Below are 26,617 nucleotides of genomic sequence, written 5' to 3'. Positions count from 1 at the left end.
TGCTGTAAGTACACAGAGTGGTATCTTAGATAAAGAAGTCAAATTTCCATTTTTCTGGAGCTCAAAGCAAGCACACTCTATAGCTTCATTATGGAGGTGAATTCACATAAAGGTCACAGATCTAGGGCTTCGCAATGTAAGGCTGTCACTTCTCAAATCAAGCCCCCCAGGCCACTGCAGAGTCACGCGCCCTCCCACGCATCCAGGCAAGGCCAAGGTGGGGAGAGGAAGGGAAAGCCAGTAGTAACACACTGCCATCCAAAGGTCCACCTCATCTTTATCGACTAAAAACAGAAGCCAAGGTGTCCCTGGTACATTTCCCTGCCTCACTATGCAAAAGGTCCCTGCACTGAAAAATAAAAAGGTAGAAAAACCCACACAGTCAGGGGGTTGCCAGGACTGAACCTCTCTACCATTAACTCCTCCTGTGCCAACACACGTGCTTCACTGTCCCTACGGCGGGTACTGGGAGAACCGCACGCCGCGCGAGGACAGGGCGGCCGCGACGCCCAGCACGGAAAACCGCGCAGCTCTGGTCACCCTTCCCCATTTTAGCACCTCGCACTTGTCGCGAGACATGACAACGACATGGCAAAAGGAGAACCGCTGGGCTGGGAGAAAGGTCAACTCCTGGGGCCCTTTTATGTTTCTCTGGTGACCTTGGCATAAACCAGGGACAAACCAAAAGCAAAACCCTCCGGGTCCCGAAGAGAGGCCAAACGTGGCGACCCTGCCTAGCAAAGAGGTGAGGACCAGGCAGCGGCACGTCAAGCACCGAGAGCCCCTCGGCGGAGGGGGAGGGCAGAACCCGGGAGGGTGAAAGGACAACCGCCAGCAGCCCCCGGCCGGGCCGCTGCCGCGCCCTGCGGAGCGGTCAGCAGCAGCGCGACCTCTCCCCTCCCGAAATGGCGGGGAGCCGCTGAGGGGCAAGGAGGGGGCGACCCCTCCATCGCCTCCTCGTCCCCGTGTCCGTATCCCCCCCCCCCACCCCGCTCAGCCGCAGAAGGCGAGGGCGGCCCGGCCACCGCCTCACGCTGCGGGGCTCTGGCAGCCATTACGCTCCCCCACCCCTCCGCGGCGCGGCTCAGCTCTCACCTGCCCGCTGAGGCGAGGCGGCACAACATGGCGGCTGTGTCGCGGCCGGGCGCTACACCGACAGCGCAACCGCGTCTTCGCCCGCCCTCGGCGGGGCGGGCGGCGCCGAGGGCGGGCAGCGGAGGGGGCCGAGCTTCGCTCCCATGGAAGGGCGGTTGGCGCCGGGCCTTGCCCGCCTCTGCTGCTGAGGAGGAGGACGAGCCTAAGAGGAGCCTCTACCATGCAGAAAATTGCCTGCCGGGAGCTTCTGCCTGTTGTAAGGCTGTTGGGCCCCAGAGAGGATCCAGCAGCACGAGACAGCCGTAGTAAGCCCTGAAAACCTGCCTGGCAAAGAAATGTTTCTGTCAGTTTGCTGACAGGACCCACACCGCTTACAAATACCTTTTCAGGTATTTTGTCTACGACTTACTTTTTTTGGTTCATTTCTGTTCTTTTCCTCATTTTTGTGTGTATCTTGTTTCCCAACGTCTCTTTTCCTCCTGGTAGCAATTCAACGGCCTTTAGTGCTCATGAAAATCCTTCATTCGGGTACCTTTTAACCCCATCAGCTAAAATAACTGGTATAGTTAGTGCAAATGAGTTCAAAGACCCATTAAAAACCCATTCTCCAGAAAGGTCAGTGAGGAGAACTCTTCCCTCAGAGTTAGGAGGCGCTCTGCAGACAAGACAAACATTAAGTAAAATTTGAATTATATGGAAATCATCTCTGCTACCACAAAACCCTCAGTCTTTTGGGTTTGGTCTTTTTAAATAAACACATATATTCTAAGATCTTACAGAACCCACATTTATCAGACTATAAAAACACAAGTTACAAAAATTCAGTGGGCTTTAGGTCTGAACAACCTCCTTGAAAATAAATTACCTTATCTTGGAAATTGCCAGGAAATCCACCTGGAGAGACCCACACAGGGAATCTCAGCCTACTGTGAGGCACAGTCCAGCAGCGCGTGTCCCTCCCCCTGCTTCTTGAAGGGCCCTAGAAAACCATGTTCATTTACTTTCACCTATCAGCCAGCAGTACTCATGAAATCTGAGCAGTGAAAATAACTGCTTTATCAATAGATACAATAAAAGGTGAATTGTCTGAAATCAACAGGAGGTTTGGAAACAATATTTTCCCCGTTAATGCTGAAAATTTATCAGCAAGATTTAAGCAGTACCTAATTTTAAATAGGAATATGTTGTATTTATTGGTGGTCAATAAAATGTTATCTTTTGTTAAAATGAACCAACTACATTCAGGATTATTAAATGTCATAATATAGGCACTGACAGCCAGACAAGAACATGAATATTACTGGTTTCAGCATTTCTCTATGCATTATTATACTGCAATGCACTAGTGCTTTGCATAAGTGTTCCAAGAAAGCAAGTCAATTATATGATGCATTTTGTTATTAACTGGTGGTTGCTGGGTTGCTTTCATTTTGATTAAAAAAAAATAAACAAATAAAACAACCTAGTCTGCTTATTTAGAAGATACCCTCTAAGCAGAGAAAGACCTTGCCTTACAATTATGTTCCTTCAACAAGTTAAGCTAACTTCCAGTCTGAGGGTATAATTTGTATTTCTAGGTTTTTTTAGCTCTTCAGCTAAGCTTTAATTTTTTACTATTTAAAAATTAAGTACCACACGCTCTTGAGAAAATTAAACTCATATGAGGTTTTAAGACATGAATGTCCTATAGTAACTGACAGATTTAAGTCGCAAGCTGTCACCACCTGAAAAGCTATGCATTTTTTCAACCTTAGCACAATTAATAGCAATTACTGTAACTCCAAAGATATTTTACATCCTTCTGATTCCTTAGACTAGGTGAAAAGATGTCTACCATTTTCTTGGCATGAGTTGCTTTTGTATTTCAGACTAAGATTTGAACCACGATCACAGATTTCCCCGCAAGGCTTTTTACCATCTGTATTATCAGATAAAGCCATTGTTATAATCTATTACCAGCATTTTAAGCCTTTTACAAATATTATATTCTACCATGTACAGGATCCAGGATGTACATATACACACACTATGGACAATCAAGCAATACAATATTAAGACCAAATATAGTATCACCAGCAGCTACAGATCTAGATCACCATCAGGGATGCTTGTAAACTAAAAATTACTTTTGTGTGCCAGATGCTGATACTTCTTTGTATAGATACTTGTCACTTCCCTTTCATGCATTCAACTAATAACTGCTATTTTTCAGGCAATGAGGGCTAAAGTAACATTCAAAAAAACAACCAGGTATCACCAATGGAATTTACACTTCTAGTGCCAACTACTAAAGTTGCTTTAATACATTTAAGCGAACCGTATGAAATTAAGATAGCAGTGGTACATGGACTAGCATGTCTCAACACAGATGACAGCAGCTAGTAGTACTTTAGTTACATCCATTCATCTTGGACAATACTACCGCAGATGCTAATTCTCATACAATATGCCACCTAAAAATGGTACCACAGAAATCCTTCTATAATCTAGGAATTTATTATAACTGTGTAAATTTGAAACAAATTTAAGTATGTCCTAGAACTTTGGAGAAATACTGCTTTCAAACAAGAGTCTCACCATTTCCACAGTGAATTGCAAAGCTATAAGCTATTTACTATTGTTTTAGTGGCTACGTATGAAAGAATTTTATTATAAGTCATCTAGTAATTACAAGATTCACAGGTAGAAAAAAATGTTGAAACTGAACTTAAGTCTACCCAAAAGTATACTGCTAAGTACTTTTATTTTTCCTTTGAACAGTGCTTAAAAGCCAGTGCTTTTTCATCTCCTTGCTTATGCACTACCATCACTAAACTAGTAGATAGAAAATAACCACTAGAAATTCAGGTTCTGAGAGATTTGTAACTCATTGCTACCAAACAATAAAAGTATGCTTAATTAAAGGTAATTTTTTCATTCTCTGTACCTGTTAAGAAGTCAGTTCCCTCAGGTAGGCATTTAAAAATAACAGGAGTTATATATGGTTTAAAAGGCTGAATTACTAACTCCTTAATGTTTTTATAGTTTAATTTGTATATTTACCTATTGGATACATCTAGATTTTTTTTTTCTTCTTCTCCCCCCCCCATCTTTATAGAATCCAGGTTCCAATTCTAAGGTTTACTAAGGTTTACTTCTATTAACTTTCTTCCCCTCCCCCCCCGCCCATCTGCCAGTAAGGACAAAACCTGTAGCATAAGCACTATCAGGCCAGCCTGAAATTAGTATGATAGTACAGATTACCCATCTGTAACTTCAGGTATTTGGCAGAAGCTGTATCAGATAGGATTGACACAGAAACAAATTCAATAAAAAAAGCAAGCACTGTAAATACACTGCATACAAATAAGCCATGTAAGCCAATGCAGAACAATGAGGAAATTACATTATTAAAAGTTTTTATTTAGGTTTGGTCAGTACAGGTAAGATAATATTGGAGTCACAGAGCAATATGCATAAACAGGATACAACAGTTCTTAAAAACTGAGTAACTATGCACACAATCCATAAACATTCGGTCACCTAAGGAGAAAATGCACAGATGTATGGTGGGAAAAACTGTAATTAACACTGAAACTACTACAGGACTCCTTCAGTAAGTCCATCTTTTAGTGATAAAACTACTGTACTGGGCAAACTTGGCAGTCATAAACCCACAGCTATTATGACAACTCTTGAAGGTGGTGTAAGTAGAACAGTATGAGTAAGAATGCCCTTACACAGCACAGGTTCTAGATATACACAGATTTGTACAGACATCATTTATGTTATACTTTATGGAAATAACTTCCATTTCAACTTCACATTAACTCATATAAAAATAACTTGAGCTACACAAACGTCCTTTTAGCAACATTCAACGTAATTAACTGTTAAAATTTCCAAAGTGGCAGAGGTATTGAAGCAAAAAGAAACCCACAAAAAGGCAAAATTGTGACAAGTATGCACTAATTTAAACGGCTTCTGGACAGTATCCTCTCCCAATTTAAATGACACTGTATAAAAATGTTGCAGAAAAATGTTACAAAACTGAACCCTGCACATTTACACTGGAGTCCAAACCATTCTGGACATGACGGGAACCCACAGTTCTGTTACCTTTCATGCTCACTGTTTTCTCCTCTTGAGGATCATGATTGGAGTCTGTGTCATTTGAGTGGTGAGTGAGAGAGTTTTCACTGCCAGTGGGAGAGTCTACACTTTCATACCCAGTACTGAGTTGGTTTATGTAGCTACCACCTCCTCTACCAGTTCTATCTTCAGAGTGGTTGGACAGCTTATTACCATTCCCTGGAGAAGCCGGGAAGTCATCCTCCGTGCCGCTACCCTCCCTATAAAATCCAGGCCCAGACGTCCGCTGATGGGAGGAGCTACCATTGCTTGGTCCGTTTGCCAGGCGGCTGCAGTCTTTACCCACAGCCTCTCCCTGGTCTGTAGGCTCAGAAGATGGAGTCCTGCTGGTACCGGGGTTGGAGGCCTGGGACTGCTGCTGCTGGTACTGCGCCAACTGCTGGCGAGTCTCCTTCAACTGCTGCTGAAGAACTAGAATGGTACTCTGCATACCCTCTACCTCCTCATCAAGCTGGATGATGAAGTCATTCAACTCTATATAAAGAAAACACATTTGTTGCAAATACTTAATAGCCCGTATATAGCTGGAATCGCAAGACAAAAACGTGAAAAGCCTGTAACTCAACGTTTTATGACAAAATTTTTCAACAGACTGTTTTTCAGCCATCAGGTATGCACTGTTTTTGATACTCTGCCTCTGGAGGAGGAAATGCTTAACTCATCTACATACTTTTTATACTGATACTCAGAATATATGAGAAGAAATTAATTTCTGGGCAAGAAAGGAGGGTATTTGGAAAACAGCTCAATTCCAACAATTCATATTTTGCAAGTAGATCCTCGTGTATCTACTTTTCCTGAAGGAAAAAAACCTTAGCAGAAATACTGTAAAAGCGACCATGAACCACATCAGTATATAATAGATCTGAATAATTACAAAAGCCTGTTCAGTGACAAAAAGTTTTTAGTCACATTTCAAGGAAATTTCAGCTCTTACTGCTCTTAATCCTTTAAATCCTGCATAACAGGACACTCAGAAAGACTTTCTTACCAGCAAAACTGTTAACTAATTCCACAGGGTGTTTTATTGCTTATGTACCAAGAAAAAGTATTTTACAATTAGATTGCATTTTGGAGCAAAACAAATTTGACCTGAAAACAGTAAAAGAAGCACTGAATCCCTTAGTCTTCAACTGCATCATTGATATGACAGAGCAAATAAAATGCAAACTGCTTATTATTGTAAAAATTAATAAAATTCAAGTGTTCTTGCTGCTATGGAAAAATTAGGAAAACTGCTACTGCAGGATTATTACAGTCTTTGTTCATATGGGGAAGCAGCAGTAGGGGCGAAGAACACATCTCCGTTCTGGAGCTTACTTTACTATACTGCACTCAGAGCAGAAATCTTTAAAGAACATCCATGCTTGCTCCAATTATGAACTTGATAAATTTAGATGAAGTGCATTATCTAAACAGCAGTTAAGAAGCCGAAGGGTAACTATTCCAACATGTCATTACAGAAAGAATAATCTACCTTAAGAATTCTAGTTATTACATATTACTTTATACTGCTACTTTCTAAAAAACATGATCGGGGGGCTCTGTCCTTAAAAATACAGGATTATGTCAGACTTGGATAATGCCAAATCAAGTCTATGCTATCTTACAGACTTCAGTTGTAAAACAAAGACACATACAGGTTTATTTGTCTAAACAGCTCATGTCCCAAGACTCATTGTAGTAATCAGATAACCTACTCTGTAACATTCTACCAAAAAAACACTGATTCTATGCAGAACTCTCAACTGAAGATTTTTTTTAAATTTGCATTTTCCCCTCCATTTAAATTATGCAAGAGGTCAGAGTTTATAGGTAATCTCAATTTACATTTACAATGCTGTAAAATTTGAACTGTGAATGCAATAATGAGGTATTTTTGTTCATCTGAGTTACCTAAGAAAAAAACACACCTATTTTTATTATTCATAGGCATTGTTAAAAAGCTGTTTTTTTTAAAAATAATTTTAAAGTGAGTCAGTTAACAATACGCATTCTGTTCTCAGTGCATGCTTAATTTCATGCAACGTTAACAGCTTTTATCTTACCTATTCAACAACGTGTGCAGCCTAAACATTCCCTATTAAATAGCAAGACCTACAGCACGAAATCCAGCAATTTCAAATTCAAACGCTGCATTACTGGAGCTGCAAATCCCACCAGTCCCCTGAAGTTTGGGGTTTTTTTTTGTTGTGTTTTTTGTTTGTTTGTTTTTAAATTTAAATTAAGACTACCAGTGAAGACTTAAAATTGTCATTTTACTCTATATTGCCCTTTCATTCTGGCAAAGATGGGTTTACAGTATGTGCATCATCAGGAAATTCAACTAGCAGAAGTGCAAGGCAACTTCCATTTTCTTAAAAAAAACCCTTACCATCCTGACTGCTTTTAAGTTCCTCACTATATTTCTTCTGTAAAGCCAACTCTGCCTCAAGCTGTGCAATACGTCCTTGGGACAGCTGCCTTCCAAGCTCTTGATTCTCCTGGATAAGCATTCGACACTTCGCCATTAACTTTTTGCCTGTTTGGCTGCAAAGGAAAGAGCCATCTATCACAAAATGAATATAAAACCTTCAGTAATCTTCCTCAATCACAATTACAGACAAAAAGGAGATGCAATTTCTGCATGTCACAATTCAAGCAACATTATGCCTCAACATAATTGTCATAGCAGAAAGTCTCCCTATAGTTACCACGTGCTGTTCCAATGCCAGTTGATCTTCTGTCGCTGTCCCATAAAGTGGAAGGCAAGTTTTATTACTGCAAATACGAATAAGCATATTGTTCTTTTTTTGATACCAACATCTGGATTATCAGTATGCACAATCTTGCATGTGCTAATTCTCAATGGAGTTAAATATTTGATTAAAGATGTGCCTTATCATTCAAAAGATCAAGTACCACATAAAAATTACACGTAAACCTAATTATAAACAAAAACCTTCTTCATTTATTGTGCTAGTAAAATTTAATAATTAAATTTCGGTGAAGAGAAGAAAAGTTGCTTGGGGGAAAATATTAAACCCCATGTTCATTTTTCATAGTGACATCCATTTTTCCTTAAGAGGCTTAGACATTCTTTTTAATGCTGTCCAGGTACTCTTGTTTAAAAAAATTAGCTATTTTTCAACTCAGTTTATATATTTGACAGTAATGTACACAGTCTGTTTCATGATTTCTATGGCCAGTTTTTCCTAAGCACATCTTGCATGGTGAGGAGAAAATAAAATGTAGTTAAAAATTGGCAGGAAATTAAGGAAGGAGTATACTATTCATTTACTTCCTTTAGAATGACATATTTCAGATCATGAGTAGTGATTATTAGGTTGCCCAGTTTCTCAAAGAAATGGGAAACAGGTAGGAAAAAAATATTTTGAACTGACAAGATTTTCTTTACTAAATGGGTAACATCACACATCTTTAATCTTCACGATAAAAATTGCATTGTAAAGCATTATAGGAAGTAGTATGCAAATTAATATATAGGCAATACAGCTGACTCCATAAAAGAGAAAAGTTAAAGTCCTTTAAGACTCTTGGTCTGCCAAAGTCAGGACAGCATCCACAACAGTTCTCCTTTTAATAGGCTCAGCAACTTAATGAAGCTGTCCTCTTTTCTACAGAAGCGAAAACTCCGCCAAAAAAAATAAACAACCCAAACTTGAACAGGTTTATTGTGAAGTCAATGGCAGGACTTGCATTACTTTTCAAGACCAAGAAGGTCATTTAACTCTTTGTTTGCTTTTAAACAAGTGACAAAGATGTAAAGAAATTTTGAGGATTAAAAAAAGTAGAACAGGAAATTTCTGCTACGATTCACAGCCACGGTTCTCTCCTGCAACCAAAATACCCAACCAAAAGAATTTAAAATAATAATTTCCTTATCAACTACCTTTTAAGCATTCAAGCCTTAGACAACTTGTAAGTTCTGCCAACTCTGCCCCATTTAACATATTCCGACTGACTCTCCCAAATCTTTCAGATGGGCTGCTCCAGAAGGAATCTGGCTGTGTAAAGTCCTGGAAGCCTGAAACTCTGCTAAAGGCAGCAACCTGTTTTCTTTCTTGATGTGATGTCCAATGCCAGGTTCTTGAAGTTTAAATTGTGCTGACCTAATACAGTCCAAGTCGCACACTTAAGATGCAAGTTTCCTTAGAGATGTTCATTCTGTGTAAAGCAGGACCACTTTGGAGATAACCAATGTGACATATCCCAAAAGTTATTAGGCAGACATGCAATGATTTTTAGCCATTTGCAAATTCCTGTTACTGTATTCATCATCACTACAAGTTGAAGAAGTTCACAGTGCTTAAGTCATTTAACGCTTCTCTCTTCACAAAACAACATCCACTGTAGAATTAGCAAGTACCAGTTACCTTGGAATTGGGACAATTTTAGAATCCCATTAATTTCTTCATGTTAACGCCTGCCAAAATGTAAAATATTTATTACCTGTATAGAAATTTGCATAGTTACCTATAATGCTATTTCTTCCCATCAAAATTTTTCCAGATGTTCTGAACTAATACGGCACCAAGTAACCTCCCCTTGCAATTTAAGACAACACATGCAAGAATATAAAATCCAGTAACTATTAAAATAACTCCTACTGGCTGCAAAACTAAGTTTGGCATTGTTTTCACAAATCCTCTTGAACATACATGCAACAGAACCTGTAAGAATATAAGCGGTTAAATTTCAGAAGACTAGTGCTTGTTGTACTAGGCTTACCGCAAAAGACATTTCTACTAATTTTTAATCCAAGCGTGTAGTCTATGTTTAATGATGGCTGAAATGGCTTAGAATAGCCATTCCTTTGATTACATGCCCTTTGATTTCTCCCTCCAGACATCAGCAACGATTATGCTGTACACCCTTATCTATGGTTAAGGCCCAGAACTAATACCACTTAGGGTTGCAGTTAACGTGTTACTTTAAGAACACCAGTGAGGGAGCTGAATAGGAGCATCATCTCTTTCAAAAACTAGGTCATACGCCTTGAAATAAGTGTAGTTGCATACAAGGATGGACAACTAAGAGAATGAAAAATCCTATAAATACTTTACGTAAGTCACCATTTCTTTACCTTTCCAGAAATAGAAATCAATAAAATCTTAACCCAGTTAATGAAGACAGCCTCAATTATTTATCAGGAAATAATTCTAACTTTCTGTATTCCAGCTACTGCATATATGAATTATGCACATTCGCACCACTGACTTAAAATTATGTGATGCATATTAGGGTATGTTGGAGCTACAGAAATAAGAAAATTATCTTTTCATACTTTTGCTTCAAAAAAGTGGTAAGTTACTTGTCTCTCCTCAGTTGTTCACACACATTTAGAGCCTGAGGACTTAAGAAAACAACCAACCTGTATCTAAATGTATTAAATAATTTTCTGAACTCCCAAGTTAAACAAGCAATCTGCACATTATAGTGAGCTTTACAAATGGCTTGATAACACATCAACAATTTATTAATACAAGTCTTACCTCTGTTTTGATGCTAGATCATTAAAATCTTAAGATACTGTTATAGCAAAATCATTCCGGATGTATCACTTTTAAAAAGGTAAAGTCTTTCTGTAGGTTTTTCTTTTGCTGTTAAGTCATTACTCATGCAAAAAAAATAAACCTGCATAAATACACTACTCTTCGATCCCATATCATCTGAAGCACAAACAGTTAAGATACTTCTGAGTTAAGATACTTTGAGTTAAAAAATACGTAATGCCATCTTAATAAAAGTCATCAAAACAGTTAGAACACATCACCTTCTGTGACAGCCAGATATCTTTTTTTTTAAACTGAATTTTCTAGGATCAAACTGAGTCATAAAATGTTGCCCAACTGTTTTGAAAAATCAAATCCTCAGATTACTAAATAGAACTCAATTCACTAAGAAAAAAATAAACACACAAATGCTATAGCAAATCTGCATTTCGCTTTACACACCTCAGACGTGCGCTCCCAACTGTCCCGGATCGCTACTCTTACAAGTAACTTGGGACAACAGAACAGAGGCATCAATAGAGTAGCAAAGGCTCCTTCACTGATTCCACCAAGGAAAATGCATGCATTTAGGTTTTTTTGGTTTGTTAAAATACTGACTTTGTTTTCAGAGAACGAGACAATGCAGAAATAACCACCTGTTCAATTCTCGTTCATCCCAGGAGTTTCACAGTACAACAGTATAACCAGCAGTGTTCCTTGGACTATATATTACAACTATTTCAAGGCACATTTTATATAGAAGTGCAATACAAAAAAACCCAGGTGTACAAAGGAATAAAAACACCCCACCAACACTGAAGACAGGTGCCATTGTGTGCCTTCTGTATTGAGCATTTGAGATCAGTTCTTAGTATAGAAGATCGAAAAATTCTCACTTCTGCATGAAAACATGCAGTGGAATACTTGTCACAACCAGTTTTTCTTATACATGCTAGTTGTGATCAAATATATATTGCTTCCAACAATTTTAAACCTGCAGTTAGATAGAACGTACATTTTCGTACAGTCCTAATTTTGAGGCGTCCACAGTATTACCAACCATCCAGAAACAGTTCATTATTAAGCAACATTGACTTAAGGCTCCATCAAGTGCTAGAGAGCCCAAAGGCTAAACAGTCAAATGTGTACACTACCACTGTTGTGATATCAAATAGCACTCTCATGGCTATTCAAAACTGGTTAGCAAGTAAACTCTTTAATGCAAAATTCACCTCATCGAGTTTTGACCCAGCGGTTCAGTGAACAAGCAGGAAGTCCACAGTCTTATTGGCAAAACTGACTTACAGTGTCTCTAAGTCACTAGGCTCAAGGTTAAGAGCGAAGCATATTCCACTTCTACATTTTACGGGAATTTTACATGTTCAATTCATGATTTATAATCTCTAGGTTCTCTCTCCTCCAAACTGTCTGTAGACACAGTGTGCCACAGACTTAAGACTTCTGTTTCTCCCTCTATTTTCTTCAAATAGAACAATTTTGCAAATGTCTACATGTTCTAGAAAAGATTTTTTTTCGAAGATGGCCATTTCTTCAGAATAGTCCGACGCCGTCAGGCCTCTGAAGCAAAGGGGGAGAAAAAAAGCTGAAACACAAGGTTCATCTGGTAAGTTTTACATTAAGCATTACAAGCTGGACAGTATAAGAATGTGGCTTTTGCCTCAAAACGTCTGAGTCTTGGTGTGGAAACGAGTACTTGGCTGTCCCACCATAGCATTCTCGTAGTGGGACTGTCAGGGAAGTCTTGACTGGGGAGTATTTGTTTTGTTTACCTATCAGGCGTAAATTTCCAGGCACTCAGTTCATTTTGGGCTTGTTCCAGTTTGTCTTTAGTCTGTTCCAGTTCACCTTTCATTTTTAGGAAAAACAAGTTGATGGCTGGGTCCACCATTGTTGATCGCAGTTGGGCAACACTAGGCTGCTGGACTTGCTTGAGGTACTGAATCTGATTCTGCATAAAATAAGAAAAAAGACTGTTACTATACAGTATTAAATAAAATTTTAAAGTCATTTAGATACAAATAAAAATAGTTATTCCAAAGATAACATCAAGGATGCCTGCCTTCTTTCAGCATTGTAACCTGAAAAAGGTAGGATAAAAATCCCTTTTGCCCACCTGCACCCTGTCAATGTCCACGTTCACTCAATCCCCCATCCCACCACCTGCCAAGCTTAAACTTCCAAGGCCAATTCCTGCCCCCTGCCACTTCCAATTGTTTTCTACATGTCAGTTTACATTTGCCAAAGCAATGATTGGAGCATTATAGTTCTCCCTTTCTTTTATATCTGCCCGCACTCTTTTTGGGGGGAAAAAAGTATATAGAAGGAGTTATCTGCTTAAAACAGATACCTAATTTCCACGGAACTTCAGTGAAAGTTATTGTGGAACATTACAGCTAATATTGATGAGTAATATTTTTAAGCAAGTACTAAAAAGGTTTTTTACAAACTTCTAAGTTTTTTTTTGCAAATGCGATAGTCACTTATGATGCAAGTTTGCATATTTATTTTTTAAACAAAATAATATTTCTAAATTAACATCAGTTGAACAAATTAGGGTTGGATTTGATTCTCTTGCAATAACCACAATCCAAAAGATTTGCAGTTTTATAATTTATAATCCAGAAGACTTACAATACAATCAAAATTTCAGGGGTGACTGTGAGAGGATTTCTTTTAAATATAGCATTAGTCAAAACTTGTATGTATTTAAATAGGATTAACTTTTTTCAGTTTCTTATATTTTAATCCCATCACAACAATCTTTAAAATGTACTCAACAGTATGTGTTTAGAATCTAGTAATCACTAAAATCACATCAGCCTACACAGAGTGTTCATTCTGAAGTTCAATTTATTATGCTTCCAGTATCACACACATTTCTTCATCAGAAAGAGGTAAACAAAATTACATGAGATTAAAAAAGAAACATTAATTGAAAGTCGGAAGTTTTGCCTCCTGCTGCACACACAATCTTGCAACCAGACTCAACAACAACAGTTTCACTGACAAACACTACAAGGCATCACTAGAAAAATTGAGGGAGAGCCTCCCCCCACACTTTGCTTTACTTGGGACAAGCAGCACAGTCAAAAGCGCTGACAGTTTAACCATTTTCCTGTATATACAGTTCCTCTTTATGGAGTCTTTAGACAGCAACGGTGAAGAGAAAGTATAAGTACAAACTTAATTTACCCTAAAAATGTGCAGTAGTGACTACAGTCACTTCTTGATTGAGGACAACATACGTTTTAGTATATATATTGTTAAGTAGCAACAATTCTTGGATTTTATTTCAACTAAGCAATTTCAAAGTTACTGAAATATTTCCATTGACTTCACATTAATTTGACATTATCAAAATAAAAATATTTAGCTACTTGCAAAAAAAAAAATTTAAATAACCATCAGACTTTAAGTCTTAAACAAACTTTAATGTGTCCAGAAAGAAATATAAAGGGAATAAAGCACTGCATAAAAGTATTTTCAACAAATAAAGCACTCAAGAACCCACCTACAAACATTACTTAGAAACAGAAAATCTAAATTAAGATTAACCTTAATTAGGGCTAGCACTACTAGAAGGTGAAACAGCTAGTTTAACAGATGTCTGCACACATACAGACACTCCAGCTGGCAATGTATTCCAAGAATATAATTACGTTACACCAACATGGTTCCCAACCTATTTTTAGACAGGCATCATTGAGGGAAAAAAGACCATGTTCCTTGTCTTACCTAGGCTCAGCTCCCTCCCTCATCTACTGCCAGCCTAAGAACTGTAACAGATTCCTTGGATCAGTAGCACAAAGAATTGCTGCCACTTGCTCCTCGCTCATGCCAGAAGTGCACTAAAACACTCAAGAGGACCCAGCTGATTCTGTCCAATGTCAGTTATTTAACAGTCTCATTTAGGTATCTCTAGCTCATGCTCCTAGGCCAAGCAGAGAGCACTTGCATAGGCTCCACGTAACACCTCAGCTGTCATTCCCAAAACAGCAGTGTAGAAAGAGTTTACTTACTTGAGCTGAACAACCCTTGGTCATGCCCTCCCCAAACTTAAAGACCACTTATTCCTCCAGTTTTTCCAACTCAGATTTTCTCCATCCCTCCACAGGTGCTTTCTCCAGGTGTGACTCCACAGTTCTCACCTGTCAGGCTTTTCATCCACCCAGACCTAGCAACCTCTCCCTAAGCAAGCCCATACCTCTTACCTCACCTCTTCTGCCTACTTTCATATTCCATTCTTCTTCCTGCTTAGCCAGCCATTAAGCCTCCCATTCTTGCTCCCTTTAACCACTCCTCTGGTACCAACTTCAGGCTAGAGCTGAATATACAGGAACAATCACGCCCTGTACCAGACCCCAGGACGTGCCCACTCTAACACCTGAAATGCCTACTGGCTGTTCGTAGTCGAAAACATGAAAGCACACACTAGCTGGTATTTTTCAAAAGCCCATCAGATGGACAAACGTGGATGAATTTTCACAAACAGAATAAAAACCTTGGTATCAGCTTTCTCTCTGCTCTAACCCAAGGCAGGAGAACACCAAAAGTAGTCTATTGAGAGGACATCAGGCTGTGTGGGATTTTGTTTGGGTGGATTTGTTTTTTTTTTAAGGCACACAACAACATTTTCAACCCCTCTGCTTATCACGTGTTCTTGGAAACAGCTGAATCCTTTCAGCTGAAGCTGTCCAAAGACATCAACGAAGAACAGACCCTCTGACATGAAGAATTTAGCAAAACACAATACAGGTGCTTAACAGAAAATGTAAGCAATCTAAATAAGTACAACTATATAACCTTCTTACAAGGAAGAAGTAGGGGGGAAGAAACTGCATAACGAAGAAGAAACTAAACACAACAGAGCTGTCACCTAAACCACAAGTAGGTTATTAAGAGTAATGACTATCTAGGTACTATACTCCAACTGCAACCACAGGAAGCTTCCACTCATTGTTATCTGTTCCATGGAAAACCTATTTGAGCAGCAAATATTTCCAAATGCCTGTCTGCTTACTGACCACCAGTAGCTGTGCAGTAGCTTGGGAGGGGGTTAAGGCCTCTCCCTGAAGTAGCAATAACTTCATCACCACCGCTGCCACAAATAAAGCTTTATGTAGAAACAATAACCAATATACCTCACCTGCACTCCCCGAACAGCAGCAACCTCTTCTAGGGGGTTGCTCCTGCTAGGGGGAAGGTAGCTCAAGGCTGCTGCTGGCAATGGGGCACATGAGATATTGAACACCTAAACTTCAGTCTAGCCCTTTAATTAGTCACCCTAAACTATGCAGAGTAAGTTTGCAACACCAGTCACTCAGTAAGCTCCTAGCTCAGACAAAACCCATATATTCTGCTGCTAGACTTGGCACAGAGCATGAGAGAATGGAGCTACCTGCTCAAGTACCATCTTGTTTCTTCAAAGAGAGTACTGAAACAGAAGCAGGACAATGATTCTGCTACTGCTACTCTGACATGCACACCTATATTTTCAAAACAGTGACTGGTGACTTTTATAAAACTAAAGTAGCTTTTGTTGTGTTTTATCTTTTTAAAAAAAGGGTACAAATTAAAACAGCAACTAAGTCTATCACACCTTATTTTAAAGCAGAGCTAGTATATTTTAACTAGCAAAGTGTTTTACACATCAGTAATCAGAAAACTCATGTATGTCTTCGTCAACTACTACCATTTGAACATGGTATAGTATTTTTAAGTTTTTATCCATTTACATTTGAAAGACTGGAATGTGATAAGTTTCTATAGTATAAAAAAATGTGCCAAAAATACAGTAAGAGTAATATGAACAATAAGTATTATATGGTAAATATTCATCTGTAGTTTAAGAAACTTGACACCATAGATGCTCAGTCCTTCTAATTAAGGTGTGCCAGGAAACACTGAAGTCTCATAAATAACTGTCACTGGTATATTTTACATGTAAATCCGGATTATAAAACATGGTTAACTATGCTTAAAATAAAGAAAAGTTATTTTACAGACTAAAAATTAGACATGTCAAATAACTTATCATATGGTGAATACTTTTTGTTCATTTATGAAATGATTTAGCAACCTATAGCTTAGCTTTGCATCTATAGCTTAGCTTTACATCTCGTCAAACATGATTTATTTTGCTACTGTTACTTTACAGAAAAAATAGTATTAATACTACAAAGCCACTTAGTCCTCCAGAACTTCTTGAAACTACATGTATTTAAACTTGGAAACACTTTAAGGTGCCAATGTCTCCATTAGAGCTTTCACCCTGCTTCTTCATGGATGCATCCTCCTACCTCCATGCATTATGGAGGAGGTTACATCCTTGATGTTATTCACATGTCAATATCTGGAAAAATACAAGCCACCTGGGGGGACGTATGTTTGGGTTTTGTTTTTATTTTTCTTTTTGGTGGGCTGGGGTTCCCCCCCTCTTTTTTTTTTTTTTTTAAAGTACACTGAAATTCATAAAAGCTCTTCAGAGGTTCTTCTAAACACAGTTATAAACATCTATAATGAAGTGCAGCCAAAAATCCTATAGTCTTCATGATCGTGTCAAAATTCAGTCTTAAATGCCTGAAATTTTTGTCTAACTCATTCTTTTAGAAATAGGGAGGAAGAAAGGTGAAAACAGTACACACAAACTTGGTTTTGGTGAAAAACTTAGATTTCTTTTTTATTTTTTTAATATTTATTGTTTCAGCTATATGCTCAGAAGTTCAAAAGAAAAAAGCTCTTATTACTGCTGTTCCTCACAGCAAATTCATCAGCAAAACTAAGAAGAGAAGCAGGATCAATATAGTATCTTACTACTAGGCAAGTGTTGCGGTATAGTACCAGAACTTCATTAGCATCCTGGGCTGCATTAGGAGGAGTGCTGCCAACAGGTCGAGGGAGGTGATCCTTCCTCTCCACTCGGCACTGGTGAGACATCTGGAGTACTGGGTCCAGTTCTGGGCTCCCCAGTACAAGAGAGACACGGACATATTAGGGTGAGGCCAACAAAGGGCCATGAAGATGAGTAAGGGGTTGGAGCATCTGACATACAAGCAGAGGCTGAGAGCCCTAGGGCTGCCCAGCCTGGAGAAGAGAAAGCACAGGGGGATCTTATCAGTGTGCATAAATACCTGATGGGGGGAGTAAAGAAGGCGGAGCCAGGCTCTTCTCAGTGGTGCCCGCTGAAAGCACAGAAGGCAATGGGCACAAATTGAAACACAGGGAATTCCATTTAAACCCAAGAAAATGCTCTTTGCTGCGAGGGTGGTTGAACACTGGCACAGGTCACCCAGAGAGGTTTTGGAGTCTCCATTCTAGGAGACCCTCAAAACCCAACTGTGCACAGTCCCTTCCAACCTCAGCGACTCTGTGATTCATTTTCTGCCACTGCAAAGTAAGCTTTACCCCCTCATTTTTGATTTTCATACCAGTGCTTACTACAAACTAAAGTCATCTTAAGGTCTTAAGAGCAGTGAAAATAATGTGTACATCGTTAGGCATCACACTACTATACCTGACAGCTCTGAAAACCTACAGGAAAAAAGAAAGGAAGGCTAAAAGAAAATTAACAGAGGAAAGCTACAATACTAGTTATTAATTTTGCACAGAGCTTGTATTTTTCATAAAAGAAGCTCTCAGGAGTATGTTACACAAATTAGCAATAAGAAGCTTTTGACAATCTTCGCTCAGGAACAACAAATTGAAGCAGTAGGTGAAAATTATGTTAAGAAAGTAATCAAAAAAGATCAAAAGTCCAAAAGTGGCAGAAGATAGTTTCAAGAAACCAAAACTAAACACAGAAGAAAACCCACAGAAATAAAGGAGAAACAGAAACAACAACAACAAAGGTATTCAGTACAAAGAACATTAGAAACACCAAGAAATAGATCTGCCAAATTTCAAAAGAACTCCATCTGAAAAAGTCAGTAGCTCTTTCCCCTACCTAGCCAAATGGATGCAGAAGCTTACAAATACTTTGTTATCCAAATCCAACATAAACATCAGCCTAAAACCTCCTAAATGAAACCCAGTAAACTCAATCTTATCCTTACGTTTCAATTTGTTCCTGCACCCAATGACAGTCAGAAGTAGCATTTTTGGTAAATACGCACAGTTGATAAATGCTAGAAGAAAGTAAGCACGGCTCATGCAAGCATTAGCTTGGTTCTGAAGCAAAAGTCCTTCCAAGCACAACTGCTGCTGAAAATCAACTGAAATAACTAATATTAAAAAAGCAAATCTCTTAAGAAATTATCTTTACTAATGCAGTGAAAGTTTAAGTGCCCTGCCACTTCTTTAAGCACAGAAAATGGATGCTGTAGATATATGAAAAACATAGCACATGGGTACTGACTCAAAAGCCGATATTCCTATAACAGTCTGAAAACGCTTGTCCTCTCTAAATACTTACAGTACACTCTTGCATCTCCTGTTCCTTAGTTGCCAGCCTCATCACCAGAATATTTTCTCTTCGGGCAGACTCTTGCTGTTGCTGTTTCAACTTCTCTTCAGATTCTCTCAATCCCGTCACATCATTAGCTAATACAAGTAATAAAACACAAAAAGCACGTTTTATAGCATCCTTTCATGAACAGTTTTTAAGGACAGCTAAAAGAATCTGAAAACCAAATTCATAAACAGTAAAAGAGCTAAATAAATAAGCACAACTAAAATAAACATAAATAAGAAAAATCAAAATAGCATTATTAGAAAAGCTTGACAACAGTTGATTTTAAATATCTCCTTCTGATCCTTATGTAAGACTTACTAAACTTCTGAAAATGTTTCCATGTTTATATAGGAAATAACTTTTAAATTGCTTGCTTAACCAACTACTATAACAACTTGCAGCCTGGAACTTGGGAAGTTGGAACTGTCCTGCTATCTATAAGAAATGTTGAGGCCAGGGTGAAGGAGGGAGGGAAGTCTACACTGGCAAAAGACAATCCGCAGTCTGTAGAACAGTGCCATTTGTGGTCAATCCTCAAACTGGTCTCAACACTCCATGAGTAAACAAGTAAGACATCAGAGAACTTCAAAAATGGCAGTTCAGTCGCAACTAGAAGAATTCTTCTGATCCATGAATGTTTATGCAAGTTTATATATGAAATATGGGAGAAAGCAGCACAGCACATTTCCAAATTACTCGAACTGGAACACGTGCAAGCAGCCTGATACAAACAGTATACATTCACTCTGCTACTTGTCATGTATAGAATGATGGAAAGTTGGAATTATTAAGATTTTTATTTTTTCTAATTACTTGAGAATGATTGCCTGTAAATGTAAACTAAGAATATCACAAGTTGCTTCAGGACAATTAGTTCTAAATAATTCCTTGCAGATAATTCAGTAATACTGATTACTACAACCTGTACCAGATTTTCCAAAACTGAGAAACTGGGAACCTTAGAACTACTTATTTATCTATGTTAGGACAGTTTCGAGATTAGAATTAAATCAACTGGTTACATTTGCTATATTTTAGTCTCTCCAAAACTCAGACATTACAGGGTGGCAGTAGAAGAGGGATGTAACAACAGAGAAAAGAGAGAGGACATCCATTCGGACTGACAGAAAAAAGCCCTTCAAACTCCGTGGCAGTAGGTCTTTAAGTATTTAGACTTAAAAGGTGAGTGGAAAACTGGAAAGAGCTGCCAACACAATTTTAAAATGTGGCTTAGGATTGGTGATTCAGTCACTTCCAGAATGTATCCAGCTTTTCTCACCTGAGAGTAGGATGTTTTTCCTATATTCTCTTTTGAAAGACTGAAGCACAGACCAAATTTTAAAGACCACGCAAGTTGACGTTCCAATAGTTAATTTGCCTAATCAGATCAAACATTACTTGGGGACTCATTTTAGACCTTTACCTCTACAAACTATTCCCCCTCCCATGTGGTTTACAATCCTGTAAGATTACCGAAGCCACAAACATTCACGGAATATTCTGGTAGAGAATAATGTTTTCTTTCTAATGGAAAAGTCATGAAAATACACCTATTTCTGGGATTATGTTTTGAGACTGCCCCCCCCCCCAGGTACAGATGGTCCTACACATGCAAAAATAGATTTTTTAGAAACTGTGTAAGATCTGCAAAGGAAAACAAGTGGCTGAGAAAGTTGGCAAAGACTGAAAACTTACATTAGAAAAAACAGGGACTTTTTTCCTGACAAATAACTGACATATAGATTATTATCTCTTATTTCTAACAGTTTTAGAAAGCACAGACATTACTTGAACATTCTGCTTTATATAAACATTCAGGTAACTCATACCATTTTGAAACTTGGCTAACTTACAATTAAGGTCTGTGTACTTGCCCTCCAGAGCTTGCACGTATGCTTCATACTGTTTCCACCTATTGCAGAGATGAAGAGAGAAAAGAATTTTCTGAAGCTCAGTTTATTAAATCAAGGCATCTCACTCCTAAACTTCCAGAGTATACATTTATACCATAATCAGAAAATGTCAAGAGGGAATTACACACTTGGATAAAAGTTAATTCCAGTTTTAAATACGGGGGTTTTAATCATGGAAATAGTTAAATCCACTTTGCATCTCAAAAGGATAAAAAGGTAGCTGTGCGTTACAACACTTAAAATTGACATCTTAAAACTTACTGTAACATGTTGGACAAACATCGGAATCAAGCACCTATTATTTAGTTATCTGTATAAAGTACCTAAGATACATCTCATTCTGAAAGCAGAACAATTCAAACAAATTTCTGTAACAGAAACCATAATACAAAGACAACATTAAGTCTGTTACCAAGTGAACAAGACAACAAGCAGAAGTGTATCACAATACACCAGAATTCGCAGTCTAGATTAATAGTTATACCAGCTCATTCAAACATAGACCATACTCTGATTATATTAATCAACCAGAAGCCAGACAGTTTAATAACTCTTTGAAGGCATGTTATTTAAGCAATTTACAGAAAGAAAAACCTCACACTTAAAAACAGCATTGCATTTGATACAAACCATCAAATCAGTAGCAAATAAAGTCTGCAGTAAAGCTTAGCATGACATGCCTTACCAACAAAATTCACAGGATGATGTTTGGGGGTTTTTGTTTGTTTGTTTTTTGAAGAAGTTCTTCACTTCTAACTAGGTGTCTTCCTCACAATGGTACAATTCCACATTGTGAAACAAATTCATCTAATAGCTTACCACTACAGAAGGGGAAGGTTTCTGTTCCCTCCTCCCAACCACCCTTTCTCCCTGCCACCTATTTTATGCCACTCAACATAACTGCTCTATTCTAACTCCCTAACCTACAACACCACTACCTCAGTCAAAACTATAAAATCTAACTCTCATCATTTTGACCATTTAGTGAATTCAAACAGCTTGTTAAAGGGTCTAAAACGCATCAGATCTGTAACAGCAAGTGCTATCACATCACTGGGAAAAGCAAAAGCACAAGATGTCTTCCTCATAGCAGCAACAAAATTTTGCATCTCTTCAGCTGAACGTGAAATCAGCATGAATTAACTTTCTTAAGCTCTGCAGAAGAGAGTAGTTAGATTCCCACTTAACCTTTAAACTTATCTCTCTGCTCTAAAAAGAACATTGTTCAAAAAAAAAGTTTCACTGTTTGACAACTAGAAGTTCTGTGTTAGTTCAGGAGATTTCAACACCCCAAAAGTAAAACTGAAACAGTCTGCTAAACAGCAAACCCAGAAAGAACGAACGTAATTTTTACATGAAAAAAAATACATGAAATAAAAGAGTTGGTCTTCAAATACAGCTGTAGGATTACTTGACTTCTAAGTTACATCTCACAGTCTGAAAACAGTACTTCTGTCAAAATCGTGACACCACCACTATCCCCCTGATAATAGGAGCTATACAAAGAGCAAGTGAAATGAAGACCTGAAACACAAGTTAAGTAGACATGACAGACCGCCACCGGAAAACAAAATACCATGTAGCCTGTGGTCTACCAAGAACATCAGAGAAAATACCTCCAAGTCACTTCTCAACAGTTGCTACTGTTTAAGCAGGAACTGAATTCCTTGAAAAGAAAACCCAGAGTGCACTAGGCCATGTCATGGACTTTTCAAGTCACATGCCTGCCAACTCTTCCAGAAACATGACTCTTCAGACATAACGTTTTGTCAAAAACCTGGCAAAGACTGTTCCGGTTCATCTTCAAGCAAGTTTACAAAACTGTACAGAATAAACTTGTGATCACCACACTGACATACTCAGAGAGAACTCTTCAACAATCAAGCCATCAATATTAAAACTTGACCTTTTTCTATCACAGTAGCTTTAATTTCACAACACGCACTATCTCAATTTTGCTACAACTATAGGAGATCTCAGAAACAATTTTCTCTTCTAGCAATTGATCCTGTTTTCACCTCACTTCAGGCAAACCAGAAAGCTAGCAACTATAGAGACAAAAATCAGAAGCAGGCTTATTTCATGCAGTTAGATTTAAAAAATAAAGATCATGAAAACAGACAATCAAATAGACTAAAAGCATGAAAACAAAAAGTGAAATAATGAAAGTTTAATAACATTCACATTAATGAAGTAGACCATTCTTATAAATAACTTCGGCTCAGGAAAATAAGCAAAAATATTGGTAGGTCCTTAGTGAAAGGGGACTGATTCCTTTTCAATCAAACTTGTAGTTGTGATTCTTCATCTGATGATATATATTTTTGTAGTGATCTCAGTAATCCTGAGGACTAACATGTCAAAATATTTACCAAATATATCAAAACAGTTTCTCAAGAACATTCATGAAACCAAGTTAAAGGAAGAAAAACAAAGCTTTTATATATATTTACTAGTTTTAGGTATTTTAGAGAGTCTTGTAATGGCCCTGATAATTTAGTTTTCACTTAAGTGCCTATTAACTGACTTCAGACTTTAAACATCTCTTATAATTTCTAAGTTAAGTCTTCTCTTGTAGTAACTTTTGTTGTTCACTGCCTTTAATAAACTATCTTCCTAAATAGTGTCTTTCCATCTTATTTCACTCTAATCATTTTCCCTTGTTTACAACAGTAGCACAGTAAACAGAGGGAATTAAAGTAGAATTCTGATCTTTGAAAAGCTAAATTTAAAGTTGTAGCTTCTGAAGTTACGCAAAAGAAAACAAAAAGGAAAATAAGGAACTATCACAGAATAAAGTATTTTAAAAAAATGAAGATGCTGAAGATCAGTGACAGTATTTTTAGTGCTCCAACTCTGAACAGTAACTCCTGTCTTCTTACCCCTTCTTCTCCGTTTATTTTATCTACACTTGTAGAGAAGATCAGATGATACTATGATCAAACAGGCCAGGTATAAAACTGTATTCCTAGGTCTCAAATGACTACATGAGTGGTGTTTGAGTCTGTAACACCATTCTCTAAATGAACAATTCTCACAGAAAATCTGTTTTTACCTGAACAATAAAAGGGCAGTATTTCCAGATGCACAATTTTGGTCTTACACTGTACAACTGAGGTTCAGTAAAAGCACTGTATTTCCTAAGAACTGCTTGTGTAAATCAGGGTGCTTCAACATTTTACAGACTAACACCAGGCTAAAGGATCAGGGCAATACTGGTCAGATTTTTAGCTATGACCCACAGAGTGCTTTGTCACTGTGTTCCTGGCTCCTCTTTCTTCACAGAAGCTCCTATGCAGTCAAACTAAGTAGGTACTGCATTAAAAACAGGAGGAGAAAGATGAAGGAGAAGAGGCCCCAGCAACAAGTAATGAGACAAGCAGAAATTTCTAAAAGGCTGGACTGAAAGGCTACACTACCTCCTTGGGTGTATTCCATCACATTCTCACTTGAATATATGCTGGAAATGGATCTCTTCTATGGTAGCAACTAATTAGCACAAGTTACAGAAAGTGATTACAATTGGAGGCCTTGTTTTTGTTTTCACACTGTCAATTAGAAAGCAAGTTGCACAGAATCTATGCTTTGGTACTTTGACAGGAATTTTGTAGCTAGAAGTAAGGGCATAGCTTTACAGACTTAGGAGTTCACTATTCCTGCAGATAATCATGGGTATGGAATTTTTATGAAGGCTAACACAAGGCCTAAACCACTTAACATGAAAGAAACATTTTTTCCTACTGTTTAAACACATTATCCTTTACTACCCAAAAGACTATAGATATTCAGAGGAAGCCAGAAACCACTTTTAAACATATGGAGCCAGACTGTTGACTCCCCTAGAAAGAACTGTCACCCCAGAAGTAGCTGGCAGGATAGTTTGCCCAGAAGAAGGAGTAGCTCATCATATACATGAAGTGTTGCACTTGTATCCTCATGTTTCTACACAGTTTAGTCTTTGTTCTACGAAATGGCAGTATTTAACTTGAGAGACCCTAATAATGCTAGTAACTTACAACCTACAAAAAGCCAAGAGCTAAAGTGTACCAAAATGCACACACAAACTACTCCAGCAGATAAACAGATGACCCAGAGATGCCTAGTTTAGTTAGCTCCTTCTTTACAAATCAGGAAATTCAGGTATATACAGACAACTGGCTTGCGTCAGTTTCTTTAACTATGTGGTCTGCGTGACAGGATTGCCCACTATTTTTTCCATGGTGACACTTAGCTTTCTAAAAGGTGAAAAAGATGGCCAGTCTCTTCTTTATGCAAGCTCTATTAGCAATAAAAACTTCATTTCAATATTTTACTGTTAATATCTGAACATGCTGAGAAGACGACTGCATGGACTAAGAAAGCCTAAAACTTATCATAGGAGTAAGAAGTTGACATTTTTCTGATGTTTAAAAACAGCTTGCTATCTAGCAAGGAATGCAAGCAACCATATCTTCTAAAGTTACAAGCGAAGAAAAAAAACTCCTACTTGTGTATTACAAAATATTGTTTGTGATTTTGTCTCTGGAAAAAGTATTTCCCCCCAAACTATATATAAAAATATTTGAGACAAGATGAGAACTTTACAAAAGAGATCTATCATGAAAAGGATAAAATAGTTTTTCAGAACAAGGATGCTAAAAACAATGGAAGAGGGAGGTCACTCATCTTCCATTACAAGTTCACTAAAATGTTGAAATGAAAAAGCTGCTTTTTACTTTACCTTAGGATGAGCTCGTCTCTAGGTAAAACCTTAAAATCTGCTTCACTAAGGCGAACCTATGGAGCAAAAGGAAAAGCACAACTTATCAAGCTGTCATGGCTACTTGGGGTGGGGGGCGGGAGGGGAAATCGCAAGTATTTTTAAACATACCTTCTTTGGGAGAGGTTCTTCATTCGTCATTGTGAACTCTGAAGGGGGAGAGAAAAAAAGGAGTTTTATTTAGTGTAGTTACTAGCATACACGAAATACCAAACAAGTCACGAACTTGTACTTCTAGCCTTATTTTTTTTTAAATTTGCAATATTAGACTACTGAAATATTGGTTCCACACAATGCAGAGCCAGAGTACAAGACAACACTATGACAAGCTTGCTGCCATAATCTAGATACAAAGTCAACAGATGCATTTTTTTCTAGAAGTTAACCAAAACTCTTTATATTTCTAAAAAGCCTATCAGTAATCAATTCTTCCTATTTAACTAAGCAAAAGCAGCCAACTTTATCCATGTTTAGATCAAACTGACATTTCATATGTGCCTACATCTATTTAACATTGTATTTTACGAGGCAGAGGGTAATGAGGGTCTGAGGAAAGCAATTTATACTGCTACTTCAGTACCTCTTTGGAACAAAACTAAGTCATTTGTGAACATTACCACTAATGTTTGGGTTATATCAAAATAGCATGTTCTTCCAAGTACTTATTCTCTTACTTTTAAGATTCTGATAAAATAACTGCTTAATACTTCCTGTTTAAAACCCTTGTGAATGTTTTTACGAAAAGTTGTCAAAT

General features: G+C 37.9%; 2 protein-coding genes across 9 annotated transcripts in view; both read right to left on the bottom strand.

Moving 5' to 3' along the window:
• Nucleotides 1-1,646, bottom strand: part of SOD2 (superoxide dismutase 2) — a 36,094-nt gene extending 34,448 nt beyond the window's left edge. Inside the window, exons 1-2 of the mRNA XM_082306058.1 lie at nt 1,505-1,646; nt 1,096-1,419 (exon numbers count right to left, since the gene is read on the bottom strand). Coding sequence (XP_082162184.1) covers nt 1,096-1,124 — 29 coding nt within the window. The 5' untranslated portion in view covers nt 1,125-1,419; nt 1,505-1,646. The remainder of the gene's footprint in view (nt 1-1,095; nt 1,420-1,504) is intronic.
• Nucleotides 1,647-1,679: 33 nt separating this feature from the next.
• Nucleotides 1,680-26,617, bottom strand: part of WTAP (WT1 associated protein) — a 28,491-nt gene continuing 3,553 nt past the window's right edge. Inside the window, exons 3-11 of one of the 8 annotated variants that reach the window (XR_014227581.1) lie at nt 25,975-26,012; nt 25,825-25,880; nt 21,045-21,103; nt 19,153-19,280; nt 12,512-12,690; nt 7,601-7,755; nt 5,194-5,700; nt 1,961-2,074; nt 1,680-1,750 (exon numbers count right to left, since the gene is read on the bottom strand). Coding sequence is in view for 7 of the 8 variants with exons in the window: in XM_082306041.1 (XP_082162167.1) it covers nt 5,117-5,700; nt 7,601-7,755; nt 12,512-12,690; nt 19,153-19,280; nt 21,045-21,103; nt 25,825-25,880; nt 25,975-26,012 (1,199 nt within the window). In the remaining variant the exon portion in view is untranslated. The other 7 variants (XM_082306041.1, XM_082306042.1, XM_082306046.1 and 4 more) reach the window with 7 other exon arrangements.

The sequence above is a fragment of the Platalea leucorodia genome, assembly GCF_965183815.1.
Source record: "Platalea leucorodia genome assembly, chromosome: 3".
NCBI classification, from domain to species: Eukaryota; Metazoa; Chordata; class Aves; order Pelecaniformes; family Threskiornithidae; genus Platalea; species Platalea leucorodia.
This window is presented reverse-complemented; position numbering and strand designations above follow the sequence as displayed.